A 23928-nucleotide genomic window follows, 5' to 3' on the forward strand; every position below is an offset into this window, starting at 1 on the left:
AAAAACCCTGTCGCTGTTCCTTTCAGGGACAATAAAATTTGTTAATTACAATGCATGAAACTAGAAAGGAGAAAATAAGTCACTTGTAATCTCACCAACTCTATGTATGAGAGTTGGAGAGCCGATGGGGGTTTCTGGGCTAAGAAAAATTTAAACTAAATATTTTTCGAAGACCCTGGAGGGTGTGTGTGTGGTGAGTAGCCGGGGGAAGCAGGGAGGGGAGGTAGGGCTGGTGCCGTAGTCCAGGAAGACACACGGCCCCTTGGACTGCATACGAGCAGTGGAGCGCCCACCTTCTTAGATCTGGGGGAAGGTAGAGCTAAAGGGTTTGTTGACAGAATGGCTCTGGGTTATGAGAGAAAGAAGTAAAGGAAGACATAAGGTTTTTGGCCTGAGCAACCAGAACGATGGAATTGCCATTTATTGAGCTGGGAAAGACAGCTGGGATTTTGAGAGAGAAGTCAAAAGTTGAGTGTGGAACCTGCTTAGTTTTTTTCATTATGCTTGTTATTAAAACCTATTATTGTCGTATTTAATCCTCCCAATGCTTTCCCAAAGGGATCAGTGTGCTTTTATTAATAAATCTCAGGGCAACACTAACTTCAGATATGGAAACATTAAGTGATGGAAAGGAAATTCAAGGTAAAGACCAGAAAAGACCGGTTAGGAGAAGGCACCTCCAGGAGTATGATTTGGGCCCGGCCTGAGGGTCGGTTTACAAGGTAGTTTAATTAAACTGTAGGTTTCTAATTGAGACCTCTTTGCAGACAGCCTCGCAGATGTCTTTTACGATCTTTTGTTCCTGTGTCTGGCTCTGGCTGGGTGTGCACCCAGCTTTGGACTTGGCTACCTGACGTGCTGTGTGATGGGGCAAATATTACTAAAAAGGAATATGATTTTCTGGTGCCTCATGAATCCGTTGTGATCTTGCCCGTATTGGCAATCACTGTGAAAGAAGCTTTTTCGGTCTCTCTCTCTCTCTCTCTTTTTTTTTTATGGAACTGTTTCTGACTCTATACAGACTAACTCTAGAAAACCTCATTATTTGTTCAGCTTATTCAGCCTGAGAAAGAATTGCAGTTGAAACAGAATGTGGAAGAAGAAAAATCCACTGCACCACTTTATTTTGCTTGCCTGTGGATGAAAGCAGCCAGCTGAAAGCTCTATCCCTAGCTTCAAGGAAAAAACAACACGTCCGCATTTAAGATGCCGAGGGAAGGTATAGCTTAGTCTGTTTTCTTCTCAGAGTCCTCCTTGACTTCCTTTCTTTTCGCTTTTCATCTTTACCTTTTGTAGCGGTGGTGGTTTTTAACTTTACCCAAGTGTTGCCCTTTTGTGCTGATGGTATTTGGGCCTTCTTACGTGACCAGTGTTGGAACTTAAATTTGCTCATTTAGCAGTGTTTGTGCACACCTCTATGGGCCAGGCACCCTTTGAGAGGCTGGGAGTGCAGGCTGGACAGGAGTGAGAGAGGCATGGGCCGTGCAGTGCGGAGGAGGATCTGAGAAGGAGGCGTCTGAGGCTGAGATCTGACCTTCACCAGCCTCCTGGGTTATGACAGAGAAGGTGGAGGGAAGCCAGCCTTGTCTCTGCAGAACCATAGCATCTCAATTGTGTACTTGTAGACCTTTCCGGGTGAGAAGCTGGTGCAAAGGCATGCTCATTTTAAACAACGGCAGGAGTGAGGTAGGTGCCCGTGCATAGTTTATTTGTGTTTTTGTAAAGAAACCTGGTTAAGTGTGAAAAGAGTCGTATTTTGAAGAGGGCTGTTCTGTTTCCCACACGGAACAAATAACACTCTTGAAGCCTGCACCTGGTGAGAACATGTGTGGATTATTTTCCCCATTTTTAAGAGACGGAGTAATATTGGAACAATAGGTATATGCTTTAGAATCATGTTTTTTAAGGGGTGAAATGGAGGGACCTTTGGAAATCATCGGGCCTGATTTCTCCCATTTCTTGGAATGACAAAGCTGAGCCTGACAATCTGAGCCCGAGGTCACTCTACCAGTGAGCAGAAGGGCAGGCACTGCAGCCCAGGCTTCTCTGACTTCAGGGCTCTTTTCCCCTCCATCCATCCCACTTTTCCAAACGATTAGCATCTGTGTCTCATGTCTTTCAGCATGACATCCATGACGTCAGAGTCCCAGAGAAGAGTAGATTTTTAAAAATATATATATTTTACTAGAGGCTCAATGCACAAAAATCGTGCAAGAGTAGGCCATCCTTCCCCTGGCTGCCTGCACTGGCTTCCCTCTGGCACCCAGGACCCTGGTGGCTTCCCTCCGGCCCCGGCTTCATCCAAAAGGACATCCAGAATGACGCCCGGAAGGACATTCGGTCTAATTAGCAGATTACCCTTTTTATTATTATAGACTAGAGGCCTGGTGCACGAAATTTGTGCACTGGGGAGGGGGGTCCCCTCAGCCTGGCCTGCACCCTCTTGCAGTCTGGGAGCCCTCAAGGGATGTCCGACAGATGGCTTAGGCCCGCTGTGTGGGGCAGCTTCTGTGTTGAGCGTCTGCCTCCTGGTGGTCAGTGCGCGTCATAGCGACCGATTTGCATACTAGACTTTTATTATATAGGATTATCCTACAATAAAATAGATTTCTGCTGTTTAATTTAGTCCTGCCCCAGATAATGATAAAACAGAGAGATAAGTCTTTAGTTTCTACCTTTCCATTTTTTGGTCCATCATCAGTGTAAAAGCTAAATTCAAGAGGAATGCTAGTGTTTTATTTTCAGTCTATAAAATATGGGATGAATTTGTTAGTGTTTATGGAGAAGGAGGGGGCACAAGGTGAAGTCCAGGGGGTGGGGAATGACCATTCCTCTACCATCCTTTCTCTCTCCTCTTTTTCTTCTCTGCCTTGCCCTATCTACCCTGCACCTACCCACCTTTCGCTCTTTCCCTTTCTCTCTCACACCGACCCCTTCTTCCTCTCCCACATTCCTACATGCAAAGCAGACACCTACTTTCTTGTTTTTATGTTGGTTAAAACCATCCTCCTAATCTGTAAATCAAAATTTGCAAAATATAAGAGAGGAAGGTGAGAGGTAATATGGAATGTCACAAGCATCTGTATGTCCCGAAGCACCAGTTGGGAATAAATGCGAGGCAGCATCCAGGGATTTCTTTTGAGAAAAGCAAGTGGTTCCCAGAATTAAGTCGGTGCTCCTCCAACATTTGTGTGCACACGAGTCACCTGGGCTTCTTTTCCCAGTGGATGCTCTGCATTCCTAACGTGCTCCCGGGTGCTGTGTGCTGCTGGTGCTGACCACGCTTGTTAGCAGGGCTGCAGGATTTGGGCTTCTAGGAGGATCTACACGTGTCTCCCACGTCAGTTTGGAGTTGCATGCTTTTCTGTGGACCGAGGAAGTGCTGGTATCTAATGTTTGGTATCTGAGATTATAGTCTCAGAAAGCGTGGAGGCGGGCAGTGCTTTCTCTGGGGCAGCCCTTATCTATTATAATAAAAGGCTAATATGCAAATCGGCCAAACAGCCGGTCTCTATGACGCACACTAACCACCAGGGGGCAGACACTCAATGCAGGAGCTGTCTCCTGGTGGTCAGTGCGCTCCTACGTAGGGAGCGCCGCTCAGCCAGAAGTCCTGAGCCGGGCTCACGGCTGCTGAGCACAGCGGCGGTGGCTGGAGCCTCTCCCGCCTCTGTGGCAATGCTAAGGATGTCCGACTGTGGGCTTAGGGGAGCGGGCCTAAGCCGTCAGTCGGACATCCCCCGAGGGCTCCCAAACTGCGAGAGGGTGCAGGCCGGGCTGAGGGACTTCCCCGAGTGCACAAATTTTGTGCACCAGGCCTCTAGTTAAAAAAGAAAAGCCAACAAACAAAACCATTGAGTGAAAACTTTAAAAATAGAAAATTGGAGATTTTTGTTTTTACAAATTTAAGCTATTGTTCTTCCGACTTCAGGAAAGCCTCACTCCTGATCAGGCACATAAGTATTTTTAGATCTTTTAAAACGAATTTCATACTTTAAAATCCTTAATTTAGAGATTTCCTTCTATGTCAAGCATGTCAAACTCGCAGCTGGCGGGCCGCATGCTGAGAGTTTGACATGTTTGTTCTGTGTAAATGAAATCTTTGTTCATACAAAAATAATTAAGAAGAGAAAAGCCTATTTACACTCACCTTATACGTGGCTTTGCTCTTCATGTCCTCCTTTCAGTGTAGAGCCAGGCTTTGATGATTTTTTTATTTTTTAAAAAAATATATTTATTATTGATTTCAGAGAGGAAGGGAGAGGGAGAGAGAGACAGAAACATCAATGATGATGAGAGCTAATTATTGATCAGCTGCCTCTTGCATGCCCCCCACTGAGGATTGAGCCCACAACCTGGGCATGTGCCCTTGACTGGAATCGAACCCTGGGACTCTTCAGCCTGCAGGCTGATGCTCTATCCACTGAGCCAAATGGGCTAGGGTCAGGCTTTGATGATTTTTAACTGCACACCTTGCTGAGACCCAGGAGGGCTTTTATTTCCAGGACCAATACGGAACACATTCCTTTCTGTCTTTAAATTCAGAAAGTCTTACGTAGAGTTGCCCAAATAGGACGGTATGTTTCCTCAAATTATGGCGCAGCATGAGGGGTGATATGTTCTAGGACGAGAGGAGTAGGATCAAGGCTTTGGTACTGTTCACGCAGAGAATACAAAGCGCTATGAGGTGGTCGGGGTCAGGGAGACTTGGGGGAACTGAGACCATCGGGACCAGGGGACTTCTTATCCCTGTTCCGTCCCGGCAGCCTGCAGTGAACACCTTAAAACCCTTTGGGCCTGAGTGTGACCGTTTCCCAGTAAGGGTTCTCAACAAGGTCAATGCTAGCTCACACTGCCTCTTGCATTGTTACTTGAGGGGAGTGAGTTAGTGTTTTGTATGTGGTAGGTTCATTTCCAGAAAACGATCTTCGTGCAGTTGCCACCACTACCTTTTGCAAGTATCTTTAAGGAGATGTTACATATTTAGTTTGCGGATCTTTATCAGGGAGTTTTGCTTGGTGTAATTGTCCTTTGTTTTTATTATTATTATTATTATTATTATTATTATTATTCAGGGTTAACTTAAGACACTTAAAATATTACCTACAATTGAAACTTTTTAATAACTCTGTTTGCATATGTATTCCAGTTTCTGTGCCTTGCTTAAAACAAGCCCAATAGGAAGATAGGTGTTTGTATAAGCGGTGGATCAGGTGACACCTTCCTAGGTGCCAGGAGGCTGCAGCACCTCGTGTGGATGGCCCAGGCCGGGAACCAGGAAGGTAGCAGGAGGGTGGCTGGGGAGCGCCCAGGACATGTTGGTTTTGCCTCTTTAAGAGATTGCTCTACATCGTGCTGAATTTGCGAGGAGTTTAACTTGAGAAGCCTAGAAAATTCAGTAGAAAATACATTTTCACAGTATGTTAAGCCGGAACAGACTATTTTGAGCTAAACAGACCCTGGAGATAAACCAGTTTAGCTCCTTCCTTTTGCAGCTGCAGGACTGAGGCCCAGAGGAGTGAGGGTGTGTCAGGACCCCGCAGGGAGTTAGGGCAGCCCGGGACTAGAACCCAGGACCCAGAGCCTGCTCCTTGCCCTTTCCCTCCCTGCAGGAATGCTCACCCAGCCTCTGTAACGCATTTCCCTGAATGCAGAGAAATACGCTGTTACTCTTAAAACCAAGGGTTTAAAAGTTGTTTTTATAACCTGGCCGGTGTGGCTCAGTGGTTGAGCATTGACCCATGAATTAGGAGGTCACGGTTTGATTCCCAGTGAGGGCACATGCCTGGGTTGTGGGCTCGATCCCCAGTAGGGAGCAGGCAGGAGGCAGCTGATGATTGATATTTCTCTCTCTCTCTCTCCGTCTCCCTTCCTCTATGAAACTAATAAAAATGTTTAAAAGGATGTTTTTTTAAAAAGCTGTTTTTTATAATAATTCATTAGAGCAACATAATTAGTTGCAAGTAATAATTTATAGTTAATGAAAGAAATGGATATGCTCAATAAAAGCCATGTATTAATTATGAAGTCCTAGTCAGAACTCTTGAGCTAATTTAAGGGGGGAGAAAGCAGGATTTGTCAGGAGTAGAGCGAACCCCAGAGTCCAAGGAAAGGAAGCAAAGTAGAGGCTTTTTTCCTGATGGGAATTGGAACTTGGGACTGGTCTGTGTCTCTGTCCCTCTGTCCCAGCTTCTCTCTGTGTCCCCTGCCTCAGATCTCCTGTGTGATGGTACCTCCCCTCCCCGCCGCCCCCCCCACCCCCCCTCCCTTGCTTGTGCTGTCTGTCATTCTACTTGTCAGTCACCCTGACTCTCAACTCCATTCCCCTGACTTGGTCCCTGGTCCTCTGTCTCTTGGTCCCCTGTGCCTACCTCAGTCCCCTGTCCCCCTCCCAGCTTCTGTCCTTCCACCTCAGGTGTGGTCACCTCTCAGTGCCATCTCTTTCTGTCCCTAACGACTCGCCCTGCTTTTCCTTCTCCCCTCGGACCAGCCTCTCTGTTTCCGTGACTCCCACAGACTAATTCTGTCTCTCACCCCATTTCCCGTGCCCCGGGGAGCCTCCTGATCCACCTACTTCAGCTCTTCTCACCAGGCTGGGTGCCTGCCACACTCAGGCATGGGCCGCCCGTGGCCAGGTGGCCAGTCCTGCTCGAGGTGGGAGCGGGGTCCCGGGGGCCGCAGGAGTGCTGAGGAAGGCAGCTGCCTTGTGCGAAGTATTGTGTGTGATCTCCCTCAGTCCTCACCACAACCGTAGGGGTGTGGACACTCACCCCCTTAAAGCCATTATCTCAGGGTTCCACGGCCAGGAGGTGGTCGAGCTGGGAGCCAGTGTTGGGGTTAGCACTGCACTGACCTCCTGGGGCTCGGCTTTTCTGCAGTGAGTCAGTTACTGCTAATGAGTCACAGTGTCCTCATGCTGGACGACCCCGCTGTCTTGTGCACCTACTGTATGTGGAAGTTACTGTGAAGGCACCTGAGCTGTCAGTATCGGCTCCATAGCAATAGGATTCTGTGAAAGCCTTGTTTGAAACCCTGCATGGCACCTACTAACAGCTTCACATGCTTCGAGCCTGAGGAGGATTTCTTTTTTGTTTTTAATACTATATTTTTTATTGATTTCAGGGAAGAAGGGAGAGGGAGAGAGAGAGAAACATCAATGATGAGAATCCTTGATTGGCTGCCTCCTGCACGCCCCCTACTGGGGATCGAGCCCACAACCCAGGCAGTGCCCTTGACCGGAATTGAACCTGGGACCCTTCAGTTCACAGGCCAGTGCTCTATGCACTGAGCTAGGGCATGAAGAGGATTTCTTGGATCTAGGTCAAGGCCTTATAGAAACACCCAGTACGGTTTAAACATTTAAACATCGCTAGCTGGTTTTGAAGACCCTCCCCCCCCCCCCCCCTTTTAAAGAATATCTGAAGCTCTGGCATAAATCAAATTTTGATTCATCAGGGGTAATAAACCTATATTCTCATAACCCTGGCATCCGTAAAGGTTTTATATGGACGTAAGAATTGGAGGTATACTTGGAAGGGAGGTGATCATTTCTCCACTATCTTCCTTGCAAACAAAGATTTTAAGTACTTTTTACATTCCGTGAAATTTGCCATGATGAAATCTAAGACCCAAGAAATACAGGGTGGAAATGGGCTTAGTGGTCAGAGAGCTTTCACTTCCACTCCCCGGCCCTCCTGCGCTGACCTCCTGCCGTGGGCCCTGGCATCCCGGGAGCTTTGCACAGAAGCCACTAATCTCCCAACAGTTCATTCTGGCTCTCTCTCCACAGCTGCTCCCTGTCACAGCCAAGGCCGGGCAGGGAGTGGCCTGGGACCCCAGTGGGCGGCCAGACCCGGATGCTGTCCAGAGCTGCCTCTCTCATCTCGGTTGGCTTTAAAGGAAGAGGGTAGGGCAGGAAGCTGAACCGAGCAGCCTTTACTTGCTGGAGAGCTTTTCTCTGTCCCTGTACTACTATTTCCCAATCAGATATGTGATGTCGGTCTGGGAAAGGCTGCCTGTGGCCTCTCGCTTTAGATTCTTTAATTCTGCGATGCAAGTGGCACCTGGGCTGGAGTCTGGAATCACACTTCCCACGTGGCCAGAGCCCAGCTTCCCTGACGGGCCAGCTGGCCACCGTTTGCCCAGGGCATCCTTGACTCTCAGCCACCCTCAGAGGAGGAGGCCACCCCAGCACAGAGGGGGCCCTGGAGGCCCAACAGGTCAGGTGGGATGTAGGCACCAGACTCACCTGCCAGGGGGCGCGAGGTTGTTTAGAGAGTCAGGGTGGTGGTGGTAAAAATCAGACAGATGAAAGGACCCCATTAAAAAAATTCATGTGTGACATGAGTCCATTTCTATAAAACTAGAGGCCCGGTGCATGAATTCGTTCATGAATGGGGTCCCTCTGGGTGGCTTGCAGGGATCGGGCTGAAACCTGCAGTCCAATGCTGCCTGCAGCTCCTACCTGCCACTCCCACTCATCCCGGCCCCACTGTGCCTGCCGCGGGCTTGCGCCCAATCAGTCCCTGTTAGGACAGGCTCTCGCTGCCGCAGCAGCGCTCGCCAGCCATGAGCCCTGCATCTGGAGCCCTCCCAAGGGGAGTGGCCGGCAGGATCGGGCTGAAACTGGCTATCCGACATCCCCCGAGGGGTCCCAGATTGCGAGAGGGCACAGGCCAGGCTGAGGGACCCCAGCGGTGCACGATCGGGCCAGGGAGGGAACCGCAGGAGGGCTCCAGGGTGTGTCCGGCCCATCTCGCTCAGTCCCGATTGGCTGGACCCCAGCAGCAAGCTAACCTACCATTTGGAGCATCTGCCCCCTGGTGGTCAGTGCATGTCATAGCGACTGGTTGACTGTCTGCCCCCTGGTGGTCAGTGCACATCATAGCGAGCAGTTGAGCAGCCTTAGCATATCATTAGCATATTACGCTTTGATTGGTTGTTCGGTTTTACTGCCTGTCGGTCGATTTGCATATTAGCCTTTTATTATATAGGACTAGAGGCCCGTTGCATGAAATTTGTGCACGGGGCAGGGTCCCTCCACTTGGCTGGTGATCAGGGCTGATTGGGGCCTTCTGGCTGCTGACTGGGGCCTTTCTTCCCTGGCTGCCGGCTGCCAGCTGGGGCCTTCCTTTGTTCTGCGCCACCCCCTGGTGGTCAGCGCACATCATAGCGAGTGATTGAACTCCTGGTTGAACTCCTGAGGGGACACTTTGCGTATTAGCCTTTTATATCTATAGATTGTTTATATCTGTGTGGGCAGAGGAGGGGCAGGGAAGAGGAGGACATTGAGATCAGATGGATAAAGGAATTGGGGACAAATACAGTTCTCACGTGGCTGTCAGAGAACATCCTGTCAGGTGAAAGAAAGGAATGTTGCATTTATGCTTACCGTGTGATTCTGCTGCCTGGAGAAGGGAAATCAGCAAAAACCTGGTCCGTGTCTGGGCTTTCTCAGTACGTCAGAGCGGGAGAAAGGGACGGAGGGATGCGCTCAGCTCAGCCCAGCCCTGGATCCTTGCTGAGGGGTGAAGGGGGAAGTGATTCTACCCTTTTCTTTACACATTTCCTGTTAATTTACTTATTAAAATGAGTACATACTGACTTTTGTAATTAAAAATAAATAGATTTAAGGTAAGATTTGAAAAACCAGAAAGCCATTTTAGGGAGAAAAATATTGAAATTTGTACTGGAGTAGATCATTTTAAGTTTTATGTTTAAGATGTGGTCTATGTAAGTGGCACAAAAATTCAGAAGCTACAAATGGCGCTACGGGGAAAAGGAGGCCATCCGTTTCCCCTCCCCGAGGCCAGTTTCGCCAGATTCTTGGGTGTCGTTGCAGGATGCTCTATGTTTTTACAAATATGTACATATTTTTATGTATAAATGGAGTAGAGAGAGCCCCCCTCTCCCAAAGAAAAACATTGTTTAGTATCTTTTTTAAAAATTGAAAATATATACTAGTACTGGTCATATGGATACGTATCGAACTGTCTGATTCTTTTTTTATTGGTTGTATATTATTCTGTGGCATAAGCTGGTTTTATTTAACCAGCTTTCTATTGAGCATTTGAGTTGGTTTTTGGTTTTTTACTTTAGAAACAGCACTGAAGTAAATACTTATGACTGTATCATTTGACATGTACGGGTATGTCCATCGAGTAAATACCTGGAAGTGGAATTGTCAGATGTCTCTCCAGAGGGGAGGTGAAATGTACACTTCCTTCAGAAATGAATGACAGTATTCTTTAGGGAACAGGTGTTGCCTTGGAGCGGCAGGGACTTCCGGGAAGGCAGTGGGAATGTCAGGGCCTTTCCGCTGCTCCTCTCATAGGCTCTTTTCTTTGGAGAAGTTGTCTTTGCTCAGACCTTAGTTTTTATGTTTCAGATTAACAAGGATATGAGTGCCAGGGTCTTAATCCAGCATCTTGAAGGGTTCAGGAATCTGGAGAAGGCGCTGTGTGTAAATAAAGAGTCCAGAGACGAAACATAATTTTGGAAGGCATTTTGGGGAGCCAGAGAAGACTTAGCTAAAGGGACCAAGTTCTCTGTCTCTCTGGACCCCTTGCTTGTTATTAACACAAATTGTCCTAAGGCCAAGTAGATATACATCAAAGGCAAGGTTTAGTATACAGAATCCATTGTCAGATTGGGGGAACTGCCTACAGCTGTTCAGGTGTTTGGCCAGTAGGAGGCAATAACACGTAGATTAAATAACATGCCCTCAGCTGTCTGGCAGCAAGCAATCATCTATGCAAATCTTTAGGTGTGGGGAAATGCCCTTAGCCATTTCCAGCTGGCAGTCCTCAAGGTTCCATCAGCCTTTTGATGAAACTTCTTGCATTTATGACATGCTGGAATTAGCTTCCGTCATATGGGGAAGAAATAAACATTTACTGAGATGCTGTTGTGTTACAGGCATAGGCTTAGGTCAGTTGCACGTATCATCACTTAATTCTTGTCGCACCCCTGTGAACTATCCACAGTTCACAGATGAAAAATGAGGCTCAGAGAGGCTAGGTAACTTGCCCAGGGTCACACAGTGGATACATGGAGACTCAGATTTCAGACTTTGGCAAAGAACTTGTGATCTTTGTGGTTCTCTTTGACCCCCCCCAAAAAAAAAAAAATTAGAAATCTCTGTAGCTCTTGCATTGCAGAAAATCTGGAGATGCATTGAGCATGAACTAGGTATAGAAGGTGGATGTCACCTATGATTGAACTATATAATGTGTGACGTTGCTTGTACCTCAGAAGTCCCTTTCAGTACATCTGTCTCAAGTTTGCCATTGAGTTATAAGGATTGTCCTTAACCTACAAAGGGCTGTGTTCCAAAAAATATATATATTATTATTATTTTTTGTCTACTAACTCTAACGGAGAAGATAGACCTAAAGCAGCGATGCTCTGAATGCTGGTTCTCTTCCAGGCTGAACCACAAAAGCCCACATAACCTACAGTGTTCTGAGAGTGTGGTGGCCGTAATTCCTTGGTGTGCTCAGTCCATCGTGGGGAGGATGCATGGATAGATAAAGGCAGAGCCACAGCAAGGAGGAACATAGGAGAGGCGAGAGACCTCACATTCTTCCGGGTAAATCCCTAGGAGTAAATAGCTGGATTACCTGGGGCCTGGCTGCAGTGAGTCTCGGGGCTGGGACCAGGGATACGGGACAGTAGAGGCTGGCTTAGGTGCTACAACATCGCTGCGTAAGGAATGGGGCCACTTGTTGTTTTTGAAAGTTAGATGTTTGTAGGTTGGCAACTGTGCCTCTGCTTTTTGTTCCACATGACTTTATTAAGCCAATAACCTCTGGTACAAATGGGCTTCAGTTAAAGAACTTGGGTATAATTTGGTGTAATTTTTCAGCTCCAGAGACAAAGAGCTTCTTTCCTCCCATCCAAGCCAGGATAAATTTTCTCATGGGTGGCAGGGATTATTATGGTGGTTTTTCATTTTTCCTACTCGTTTTATCAAAAGTGGTGTAGTTTCCAGTCTAGCTGGAGAGAAGGTGGTGTGCTTCTGAGCTAATGGTGTGCGTTGGCCAGTAGATGACCTTTTGCTTCCAGACTGAAGGGAGCCGGTGTCCTTATCTCCTCTCACCCTTAGCCCTGTCTTCTGGATATTCGGTGGGATAGTGTCGGATGAACTAAAACTTAGGTTTCACTTCTAAGATACACACGCTTAACCTTGCGGTAGGCAGGGAGTAACTTCCTGAGGTGGAAGAGGAAGGAGAGGAGGAAGAGGCCACGCTCAGTGGTCTCTTGTTGGTTAGAGGTGCTGGGAGTATGTTCCCCGTAACCTACCCTACCATAACATGTTCATGTGATTGCTGCCCCTTGACAGTGGACACCCACCAGTTATCTTTGCCTACTCGGACCTGCTAATTTAATAGCCATTAGCAGGTAGTGTCACCTACCCATTATTATTAGATATTAGATAGTATGTATCTAGTATTACTCATATTGGAATTTTCTACATGATTGAGTATAGCTCCAGCTTGAATTTCATCTAATAGAATATGTATTTTCCCCTTTATTTATAACTATCACAGTGAGGCGTCAATGAAATAATCATAAGTATAAGCTGAAAAAAAGAATCTCAGCAAAAGACACATGCTTTCATGGCATTTCTGCCTTCTGTGGATTGATCTGTGAGAGTCCCTGATTTTTTTTTTTTAGCTTGAAACTCATTGGGTATGGTAAGTAAAATTTGTCCTTCCAGACATCTGTCAAGCCTTTCATTTTCTTGGGAAGGGTGGTCATGCTGAAACCCCAGTTGGTGTTTCTAGTTCAGGTTGTTGCTTAACGATAGGGCTTTGTTTTTAATGGAGACACAGACGAGATATAATTGGCATATAGTAGGATGCCCAGTTTGAAAGTGTACAATCTGATAGGTTTTGACTTATGTCTAGACCCATGAAACCATCCCCATGATCAAGATAATGACCAAATGCATCTCCCTCCGGAGTTTTCTCTTGCTCACCCTCTTCTTTCCTGTCCCCTCTGTCCCCATCCCTACCCCAGGCAACCACGGATCCTCTTTCTGTCACGATGGATTAGTTTGCATCTCCTAGAGTTTTACACAGTGGAATCATACAACACGGACTCTTCTTTGGTCTGGCTTCATTTACTCAGCACAGTAATTTTCAGATTCATCTATGTTCTACATATCCATGCTTCATCTTTTTTTTTTTTTTTTTATTGCTGAGTGGTATTTCATTGCATGGATGTGCCACAGTTTGTTACCTGCTCACCTTTAATGGTCATTTAGGTTGCTTTTAGTGTTTGGCCACTTCAAATGAAGCTGCTATAAATATTCATGTGTAAGTCTTAGTATGGATTTATACTCTTTTGTTTTGGGTAAATATCTAGGAGTGAATAGCTGTATCACAGAGTAGGTGTATGTTTCATCTTTTCAAGAAATGCCACCAGCAGTGCATGAGCCTTCCAGTTCCCCCACAGACTCACTAACCCTGGGTGTGGTCAGCCTTTGCCATTTAGACAACCTAAGTGTGAAGTGGTATCTCACTGTGGTTTTGTTTGCATTTCCCTAACCATTAATGATGCCGAGTATCTTATCCTGTGCTTATTTACCATTAGTATGCTTTCTTTGGTGAAATGTCTTTTCAAACTTTTCCCCAATTTTTTTTTTTAATTGGGCTGCTAATTTTTTTTTCTTAATGACTCTTGAGAGTTCTTTATATATTCCGGGTTCAAACCTTTGTCAAATATGTGCTTTACAAATATTCCCTCCCAGTGTCTTGTCTTTTCATTCAGTGTCGTTGGAAGAGTATAGGATTTTCACTTCGATGATGGGCTTGCCATACAGAAAGATACTGTTTTATTCACAGGATCAAAGGTACTCCGAGACCTATAGCCACACTTCCACTTTCAGCTCAGAGTAACAGAGCCTGTCTTTACTCTCACACTCAGAAAAAACCACCAAACAAGTAAAATATATCCTATATAATAAAAGTGTAACATGCATTTCGACAGAATGGCAGAATGACCAGTCAGCAGCGGGTGGGGCCGGTGAGCAGGTGGCACCAAGCCAGCCAAGGCATGCTAGCAGGTAGAGAGAGGAAACGGCAATGGGGGGTGGGGCGGCGACCAGTAGCGGCAGAGGGATGATTGTGGGGGCTGGCACCATCCCCTAATTGGCCCGTCCGGTCGCCTCCCGCAGAGGGAGGCTGGGTTGCAATGGCGGGGTGATGGGGGTGGCGCCGTCCCCTGATCAGCAGGCCTGTCGCCTCCCGCAGAGGGAGGCTGGGTTGCAATGGCGGGGTGATGGGGGTGGCGCCGTCCCCTGATCAGCAGGCCTGTTGCCTCCCGCAGAGGGAGGCCAGACTGCTGTTAAGCCATCAGCCATCAGTAGGACATCCCCTGAGGACTCCCTGTGAGAGGGCACAGGCCGAGCTAAGGAACCCCTCCCCCAGTGCATGAATTTTTGTGCACCAGGCCTCTAGTAAAATAATAATCTTCAAGACCCTGAGCATCAGGCAACAAAGGACAGTATCCTGAGATACAGAAATGGGACAAGTCCCAGAATTGCCTCAGCTAGGGCCTCGAAAGTGTCCAGGCTGTGGTGCAGAGAGGGGGAGCTGAGGCAGCGCCCAGAAGGTCCCCTGGATTGAGGAGACCACAGTGTGGACTCGTGAGCTGCTAAGTGGTCAGGTGCTGGATGGTTTGAAGGCAGAGCCACAGGACTTGCTGATGGGTTCATTGTGTGTGAGAGAGAAAGGGGGAGGCAAAGATGACTCCACTTTTTTTTTTTCTAAAGTTACTGCAAGAACGGAGTGGACATTTTTTTATATGGGGGAGTCTGGGAAAGGAGTAACTTTGGGAGATGGGGCCAGTGGGCATTAAGAGTTTGACTTTGAACACATCAGTATCCAAATGGCAATGTTTTATATGTATATGCATATGTGTGTGTGTGTGTGTTTATTTTCATTTTTTAAAATTCTCACCCGAGGATATTTTTCCATTGATTTTTAGAGAGTGAAAGTGAGGGGAGAGGAGGAGAGAGGGAGAGAGAAACATCCATGTGAGCGAGACATACTCTGACACAGGCCTGGGATGGAGCCTGCAACTGAGGTACATGCCCTTGACCGAAAATCGAACCTGAGACCCTTAGGTCCAAGGGCCGACACTCTAACCACTGAGCCAAACCGTCCGGGGCTTTAGTGGGTATTTTGATCGCAGTCTGATACTCAGGCGAGAGTTCAGGACTGAAGGTAAACTGGGACCGTGGCCAGGCCAGTGGCCTAGTTTAGTGGTGGTTCCCCTGTGTGCTGAGCTGGCACGCCCTTGCCTCCAGTGAAGCCGGTCCTGTGTGGTGATCCCGCACTTTGTAACTGGCTGTGGCTGCCCTGATTGTGTCCTCCTGGTCTGTCTGCGTTTGGGCTTCAGTCTGGAAGCCAGCTGCCTCGGCTTTGCAGGTGGAGCGCAGCGGACACATAAAGAGCCTTTCTTGTCCATAATTACAACCTTTAGGAGGCTGCAGGGGCTGAGGAGTGCTCAGTTTCGATTGTTCGTGCAATTTACTGCTTTTCAGGTCATCAGAGATGCCTTTTGTTCGGTTAAAGTGGCCCCGAGTCCGGGCTGGATCCGCTGGGAATGAACTTGGGCAGGGGAGTAGATACAAAAAAGCTCGTGTTGGGCGAGGGCCCAGCTGGCCCCCATCCCCTGCACTGCTGGCTATGCGCGTGGGAGATCGTGTTCGTGTGCAAAAGAAGGTCAGCCACCTCGAGATTCCTTCCAGCCGTAAGGCGCCGAGGTCCTGTCCAACTCTCACTTCCCTGGGTTTTCTGTCTCCCGGGCCCTGCAGAGGCTCCCGGGCTCCCCCTGCCCAGCCCAACGACATTCACTCCCCCACCTTCCCTTCCTCCAAGGAAATGGATTTGCAGAAACTCTTGTCCTCTTCCTTGTTAGGAGACGGGAAGAAAATACGCGGTTTCTGATCATGGCTAAGGAGTTCAAATGGCTCCCAGAGTATTTCAGAATCAGGTCGGTTTTGATAAGACCTCTGGGCCAGCGTTTCAGATTTCAGTTCGGGTCATAAAAGTTCGTCCCATTTTTGGTTGAAAAGGAGACTAATGATGGAGGGAGACGGTTTTAGTCTGAACGCTTTGATGCCGTCTGCGTTCATTTCTCTGAGCCTGGAACCACTTCCAGGAAGAAGTAGGTGACAGGCCGTCCCAATCAAGAGGAGCCTCTGCCAGCACTTCATCCGGCAGCGGCAGGGAGGGCTTTGCTCCAACCTCACTCGCCTTTGGAGACAGGGAAGGCCAGACCGGCAGGGTCTCGGCTCTGATCCTCCTCCCCTCCCTCCTTCCCCCCCCTCCCCCCCCCCCCACTCCCTTTGATCTGTGAAGCATGTCTAATCCTCAGCCAAGTCTGCTGGAACTTTATCCAGAGCAGGAAAAGGGGAAATATTTTTCCTTTCTTGGATGGGTTTGTATTTATAAAAACCCTTAGCAATGAAAATGGATCCAAGTGGCAGGCACACACGTCCACCGGGAGGCGAGGTGGAATGAATGAATGAATGAATGAATGGATGGATGGCGGGAAGAGGCAGCTTCGATGTCGGTCAGATGGTGGCAGACCTTTTAAGGGTCAGCGAGGAGAGGGTAGTATGAGACCTCACATGCATTTTCTGAACGACGTGCCTATATGTTAACCATTATAGCACAGCTTAGGCTGAAGCTGCAGCCAGTCAATTAACCCCTGACCACGACGCCAGTGAGCTATATGTGCAGGGTGGGGCAAAAGTAGGTTAACAATAGTGAGTACGTGAAACGCAGAGTTTATTCTTGTGTTACTATTTATTTATTATATGTATACAAACAACTGTAAACGTACTTTTGCCCCACCCTGTATGAACATGAATTATCCAGTCACTTCATTTCTTTGTTGTGACTAAGAGAAGAGTGATGTGGAAGCCTTAGTTTTCTCTGACTCAGCCTCAGAAGGAAGCTTGACCTTCTCACAGTGTGTCCCACGGTTGATTGACACACATGGATTTGTCTACACCTTTTTAGGCCAACCCTTACTACTTCTCCTGGGTAGTGTGATTTGAAAGTATGCTTGCCATCGATACGACAGCTTCCTTGTCATGAAACCACTCCATTTAAGCTTCATGTGGTTTCCTTGTGGTTCTGCGTTTCTAGGATGCAGGGTGATTCATTTTTAGACCTTCTAGAAAAATCTCACACAGAATCCAAAGACAGGATCTCTTGTCATTGTGTTACTGCGGTTTGTATATTATCTGGCCTGATGTGAAACTGATGAAGATGCTGAGAACAGCAAGTAGAAGGAACTTTGATATCAAACAATCCTTTATTTGCTATTGTTCACTTTTTTAGAACCAAAAGCAAAGCCCTTCCTGGTAGGCGCCTTAGCTTCCTGCAGCTTCCCTGGAGTAATTTCGCCTACATATTAATAAATGCCACAAGGAGCCAAGTTCACCTGCTGTCCCGGATGTTTGTTCTGGCCCCAGGGATATTCATTTTGTGTCATTGAAGCCTCACTTCCAAGTGGAATCTTCCAGAAGTTTCTACCTGGCATGTCGTCCTAGGAAACTTCTCAGGAACTCTGAAGATTTGGAGACCCCGAGGCTGATTGAGCAGATGGAGAGGGTCTAGCAGAACAGCCTGGTGGAGGTGGGATGAGGCTTTTCCACTGCAGGTGATGGAATTGGGGCGGTGGGGCGGCGGGGGTGGGGGCAGAGAGGATGTAGGGGAGAGAATTTCAAATAGCCAGACATGAGGTAGCCGGTAGGAAAGCAGGTTAGATGTGTGCAAAACAAACAAACAAACAGACAGACAAAGAGACATTAGCAAAGGGAAGTGTTAGCTTGTAATATGAGGGATGTGACTGAACTCAGGCAGACATTTGAAAACAAATTTTGTCAACAGATTTTTCTCCCCTTGGTTGAACTAGAGTCAAATGCTCAGGAAGAGGTGCTGTGACCTGAGGTCACAGCTCCTGATCCGGAAGAAGCCCCAGTGATGACCCATCAGGGAAGGGGCCCCACGGACCAGATGCCACGCTTCTCGGCATAGACACCTGAGCTACTTAGTCATCTTCTGTCCCTCAAACACACAAACAGAAACGCTTTATGTGATTATTATTACAATTAGGACAGTCACCTTCTGTCGGGAACTGGGCTGAACAAGAAGCGTTTGTGCCCAGCGTGGGGCCCGCATGGGGCTTCCGTTGCATTATTCACCAGGAGAGGGAGGACTTCGCAAGTTGGGGTCATTGTGCGCGTCAGGGAAGTGCTCAGGAGTGTGACTTTCGTTGTTCCTTCTGCCAGTAACTGTCACCACTGCCGCCACTTTGGAGAATGTTGGGAAGAAGCTGAAGTGAAGTGCTGAGATTTAGTTTGTTTCCTGCAGCCTGATGACCAGGCCACACAAACTCTCAGAAGATAGATACTGAGTTGTGCCCCTGGTTCAAGGGCATCTTTAAGAACCCCACTGGCCTGCTTCTGTTTGGCATGTAGATTGTACTCCCTTACTGATAAGATAATATAAAATTGTCCTCAAAGGTCAAGGCATAGAAGTGCATTTCTGAGTATTTTTTTTTTTTTTAAAGAAGTCCCAGCATTCAGAATCAAAACTGGACTTGAGAATTCAACCAATGACTGGACCTCGTCCAATTGCCTAGAACTCACTGGGAGAAGAATGCCACATCCCTATGGTTTGGGAGACCTCTCTGAATCCCAGAACTCCCTAAGAGTATATGTGACCAAGTGCTGGACAATATCTTTGGCCACCCAGCTGACTTCCCAGTGGCCCAGCAGAAGATTCCTGCTGAATCTGCGGGTACCCTATCCAGCTTTCCCGGGAATTTTGTTGGCACTCAGAGGACAGATCCCTGCTAGCTTTGGTCAGCTGACCGTGGGCAAGTCTGACCCAGGGCAACCCAGCCCACCTCTCCACTATCTAGGAGGCTATGCCATACCTTATCCAACCAGGTCTGGGGAGGGCTCTCCCCACATCCAAGGTTTTCTTCCTTAGATAATCTCCCTCAGTCTCAAGGTGGTCTTTAGAAGTCTCTTTCCTCTTGATAATAAATTCCCTGTAAAAAGTCTCTAATTGTTTATATTAAGCCCCACGCTGTGGTTTCTGTCACGTGACTAGATCCTGGCTGATCCCTGTAGCCATCAGTCTTAGTCGGGCTGGGAACTAAGGCTGTCTGACTGCAGATTCGACTATATTTGATTATTTCTTGAGGACCAGTAATCTCCAATACGTTCAGTTGATTAGTGTGATTAAGGCGTTTTAGTCTGCGTTGACATTTTTGGTAAAAATCTATTTTAAATAGCACATAGTTGTTATTTCATGGTCATCGTTTTTAAGAACGGAGACGTGTACCGCGCCGATGGCTTCCTTCTCACGGAAGCCATCCAGAACAGGAGTAGACGTCCCTGCTTATCTTTTCCAAACAGCAACCCCGTGCCTTCCCCTCCCGGGCTCCTTCCTCTTCTCGGTCTCCTAAGCCCTGGGATCTTCCATTCCTTTTGGTAGTTCCGACGCGGAGCCTCGGAGGAAACCAGGAGCGATGAGTCCATTTTCCTAATTGTTTTTTTCAGATGTGGTTTGTCCGGCTCATAGATTACACGTGATGCGTACAACATAATTCACCGCTTCTGGTTGTGGTCTCCACTTCGCTTCCCAAACCTACTTGGACAAACCCTCTTCATGCACACATCCACCCCCACCTTCCTGCTGAAAGCCCACAGGGACCTCCGAACCCTGGGTCCCTTTTCTGCTGTTATTTTGCTGGTCCTCTCAGCAGACTTTGGCACCGCCATCACTTCCTTTTGTTGAGGAGTTTGTTTTCTTTTGTGACGCCACATTCTGGTTTTCCCTCTGCCTCCTGGCAGCTCCTGGCTGCTCTTCTCTTCTTCCCAGCCTCTAAGTTTTCAGCCCCCCAGGAGTTTGTCTGTGGTTCCTTTCTCTTCTTTATCTCCTCACTTTTCTCGGTGATGTCATCTACTTTTATGCCTTTAAATATCATCTATTGGCCAATCACTCCCAGATCCCTACCTCCAGCCTTAACTTTTTCCTGCACATCAGAATTGTTTATGTAATTACACACTTAATACCTAGTCCCATGTGTGTCTAACAGTCAAATCTAACTTGGCCAGAACAAAACTCTTCATTTCTCCCCTTTCCCACAAGCCACTACCATCTGCCAGTTTCTCAAACCAAAGATTTGGAATTATCCTTGGTTCTTCCCTGCCTCTGACCTGCACATCCAATTCATTGGCAAGTCCTGTTGACTGTCTGCAAAACACACCCCAGTGTCCCCATCTCCACCAGCACCTCTCCAAACCAGGCCTCCACCATCTCTTCTCTGGGCAGGAGAGTAAGCCTCCTAACAGTGTCCCTGCCCTCATCAGAGTGACCTTCCTAAAACAGATCAGATGTCGTTACTCCATGTAAAATCTTGCACGTGACTCCCTACCACGTAGAATGAAAACCAAGCCCCTGGTCTGGCCCTCACTGCCTCGCTTCCTCCCCTTGTCTGCTTTCTCCTTCACCCATGATCTCACCACCAAGGCTCTTCTCTGGGCATCCAAGCATCATCCTGTTTCAGGTCTTTGCATTAGAGATTCCCTCTGCCTGGAGTGTTCTTCCTGTAGCTCATGTCTCCTTATTGTTTAGGTTTTAGCTTGATGGTGCCTCCTCAGAGAGGCATCCTGTCCTGGACATGCCGGGGAAGCAGACACCCAGTCACTCTCCAATTCATTAGCCTGTTTTAATTACCTGGGTAACAGTTGTTTTGTTTTAAATACATTTTTTTTTAATTGATTTCAGAGAGGAAGGGAGAGAGGTAGAGAGAGAGAGAGAGAGAGAGAGAGAGAGAGAGAGAGACATCAATGATGAGAGAGAATCATCGATCGGCTGCTTCCTCCTGCACACTCCCTACTGGGGATGGAACTCGCAACCTGGGCATGTGCCCTGACCGGGAATCGAACCATGACCTCCTGGTTCAGAGGTTGGCGCTCAGCCACTGAGCCATACCGGCCGGGCTGGATAATAAGTTTTTATCAGTTATGCAGATTGTTTTTTACTAGTGTTCTTTGTAGACTGTAAGCTCCATGAAATCAGGGATCTTTGTGTACTTATTCCCTGCCCTTCGCTCATTCGGCCTTGGTGCCTGTCTCGCATTTGTCAGGGGCTGGTTTGCAGCTGTTGCATGAATGAGTGAATTTAGTGGCAGAGCCAGGCCTGGGACATAGGCCTGGGACATAGGCTTTTCCTCTTTCATTTCTCCTCTAATTTATACCAGGGATGTCTTTTGCCAGTGAAGTACTTCCTGGCTCCAAGTTATTGATATCTGCTGTTTACTTAAAGGTTATGGTAAAATTTCTTAAAACACTTCCAAAGTTATATTACCTTAATTCATTTGCATTTAAAATTTTCTTTTAAACTTCACCTTTAGTGTAAGTATGATAGAAAATATCTTTACATGGCATTTCATGACCTGCATCCTTTTGGGTTTTAATTTTTTAAAAAATGTTTACAAGTTATTTCCAAATTATGCGTAGTTTTTACTTCTGACTGTCAGAGATGGGCACAGCCCTGGGCTCGGCGACCAAGGCCCAGACCTGTTTCTGCTCTTTACACAGACTCGCTCCGCTCCTTCCTGCCGTCACTTTCTCTCCCCAAAAAAGTTATCGTTCATCATCAAGGGCCGAGACCAAAGTCACTTCACACAATGGAATATTTTTTTTTTAAACCAAGACTACGCAAAAGTACAACCTGGCCTATTTATTTGACTTATTTAGCCGTGGTCCTGAGGGAGGCACCGGGGCGGTGCGATGAGGTGCGGGCACTGGGACCCGCCCTGGAGCGCGTGGGGCAGCCCCCTCTGTAGACGGTTGGCGACGTTGGAACCAGCAGATGCAGTGGCACATTTTAAATTGAACGTGTTAACGTTCCGTGTTTACTCCTCGTGTGTATATGCTTTCTGGGCGTTATTTTGTCTTCAGACAAGGTGTCCTTATATCTCTGGCTTTCCTGTTCCACATAAAAGGGACCGAGGAGTCCTCTAGTGCTCGAGGCCCCCGATGACGCCGGGCTCTCCAAGCGGGGGACCTGCCTGCTCACTGGTTGCAGCGGATGCCGCCTTTGCCCCGAGGAGACGTGGGAAACATGCATCCGTGTATCTCATTATAGCTACATCCAGAGTCTCACTTAATTAAATTAATTAAAAGACAGGAGTGGGCCTTGGGGCTGGAGGGTATGAATGTTACAGCATTGGAGCTGAAAGAGGACTTCAAGACATCTAGATTATGCCTTATTTAATAGAACCTCTATACTTGTTTAATTTCAAGACTCCTTTTGCTGTTTGGAGGGATGTTCGTAACCTACATCATTATCCTGGATCAGGAAGTAGGTTTTATTTGCACTAAAAAGCAAGGTTTGGGGCTTTTTAATATCGTGGTTTGGGTTGTCAGTATGATACATTTTTAGTATTTTCATCACGTGCCTAATATTTGAGAGTTCTGATGAGGGACGGAAAAAGCTGAGCTCATTTTACTTATCTTCTGTTGATTTTACTTAGAAAAACCACAATAAAACGTGGTGCTCTGCTCTTTCACAGGGACAACACAGTTGATAAGCGTTTGCTCGCATTTTCATGCCAGAAATCTTGAGCGAGAGCAATTAAGAATAGTTTTTCATAACTTTAATGGGCACAAGGAGACAGTTTAGTGGCCTAACACAGCTTCAGCTAATGTAGGGGTCTGTTTATCAGGCCCAATGTCTGCATCTCCAGGAAGACTGATTGCATTCGTTGTACGTTGCACATGACTAGACCATTTCCCGCGGAGGAGAAAGCGTTGGCCCTTAACCCTGGCCTCTCCCTTCAGTGGGAGGCAGACTCTGTTCTCTTCTACATGTAAAAGTAAACCAGCAAGCAACCCCAGGGCCTCTTAGTCTCGAATGACCCATTTTGCTCTTAAGTTCATGTGTGTGCTTTGTCAATTCGTGTTTCTAATTAGAATGTACTTTCAAGTTTACATTTCCACATTGAAATGTCAGTCTCGGAGTTTTTAGTGACCACAGACAGTTCTATCCGATTAGGGGGTCATAGTTTGTCATGTCCCCGTTGTTGGACATTTGAGAGGGTTATCAAGTTTTCACTGTAGTGAATAGTGTTGCTGTGAGTCATCATTGTATAATTTTTGTCAGAAAGCAAGGCCTACTTCTTTACTGAATTTATTGGGGTGACATTGGTTAATACAATTATATAGGTTTCAGGTGCACAGTTCTATAATACGTCATCTGTATGTTGTATGGTGTGTTCACCAACCCAGGCCAAGTCTCCTTCAGTCACCATTTCCCCTCCCTATACCCTCTTCCTAGCTCCCTTCCACCTCCTCCCAACCTCCTTCCCCTCTGGTCACCACCATGCTTTTGTCTGTGTCTCTGAGTGTTTATGCTTTTTTTTCCCCTCAATCCCTTCACCTTTTTCACCCAGCCCCACAACCCCCCTCCCCTCTGACAGCTGTCAGTCTGTTCTCTATCGATGAGTCTGTTTCTATTTTGCTAGTGTATTTTGTTCATCAGATTCCACATGTGAGTGAAATCGTAGGGTACTTGTCTTTCTCTGACTGGCTTCTTTCACTCAGCATGATGCGCTCCAGGTCCCTCCATGTTGTCACAAAGGGTAAGATCTCCTTCTTTTGTTACAGCCGATAGCAGTGTTCCATGGTGTAAATGTGCCGCAGCCTTTGTAGCCGCTGGTGGGCACGTGGGCTGCTTGCACCCATCATGCAGGACTGTCCTTTTGCTAAGTTGACTTTGTCGGGTGCTGAGACCCTGCACGCGAGAGACCCTGCCTTAGACTCCTGTATCTCCTGCATCTTCTGCAGCTTCTCACACACAACACGGCCTCTCTATGTAAATA

The 23928-nt window shown here is 47.3% G+C and overlaps 1 protein-coding gene across 4 annotated transcripts in view; it reads left to right on the forward strand.

Annotated features, from left to right (window-relative positions):
* The window catches only part of MFHAS1 (multifunctional ROCO family signaling regulator 1), a 76378-nt gene that overhangs the window by 39196 nt on the left and 13254 nt on the right, over positions 1 to 23928 (forward strand). Inside the window, exon 2 of one of the 4 annotated variants that reach the window (XM_054720083.1) lies at positions 13024 to 13138. The exons of the other annotated variants lie outside the window; for them this stretch is intronic. Coding sequence (XP_054576058.1) covers positions 13024 to 13073 — 50 coding nt within the window. The 3' untranslated portion in view covers positions 13074 to 13138. Of the gene's footprint in view, positions 1 to 13023; positions 13139 to 23928 lie in introns of those variants that run through there. 4 annotated transcript variants of the gene reach the window in all.

The sequence above is a fragment of the Eptesicus fuscus genome, chromosome 8 (genome assembly GCF_027574615.1).
Source record: "Eptesicus fuscus isolate TK198812 chromosome 8, DD_ASM_mEF_20220401, whole genome shotgun sequence".
Taxonomy (NCBI): Eukaryota; Metazoa; Chordata; class Mammalia; order Chiroptera; family Vespertilionidae; genus Eptesicus; species Eptesicus fuscus.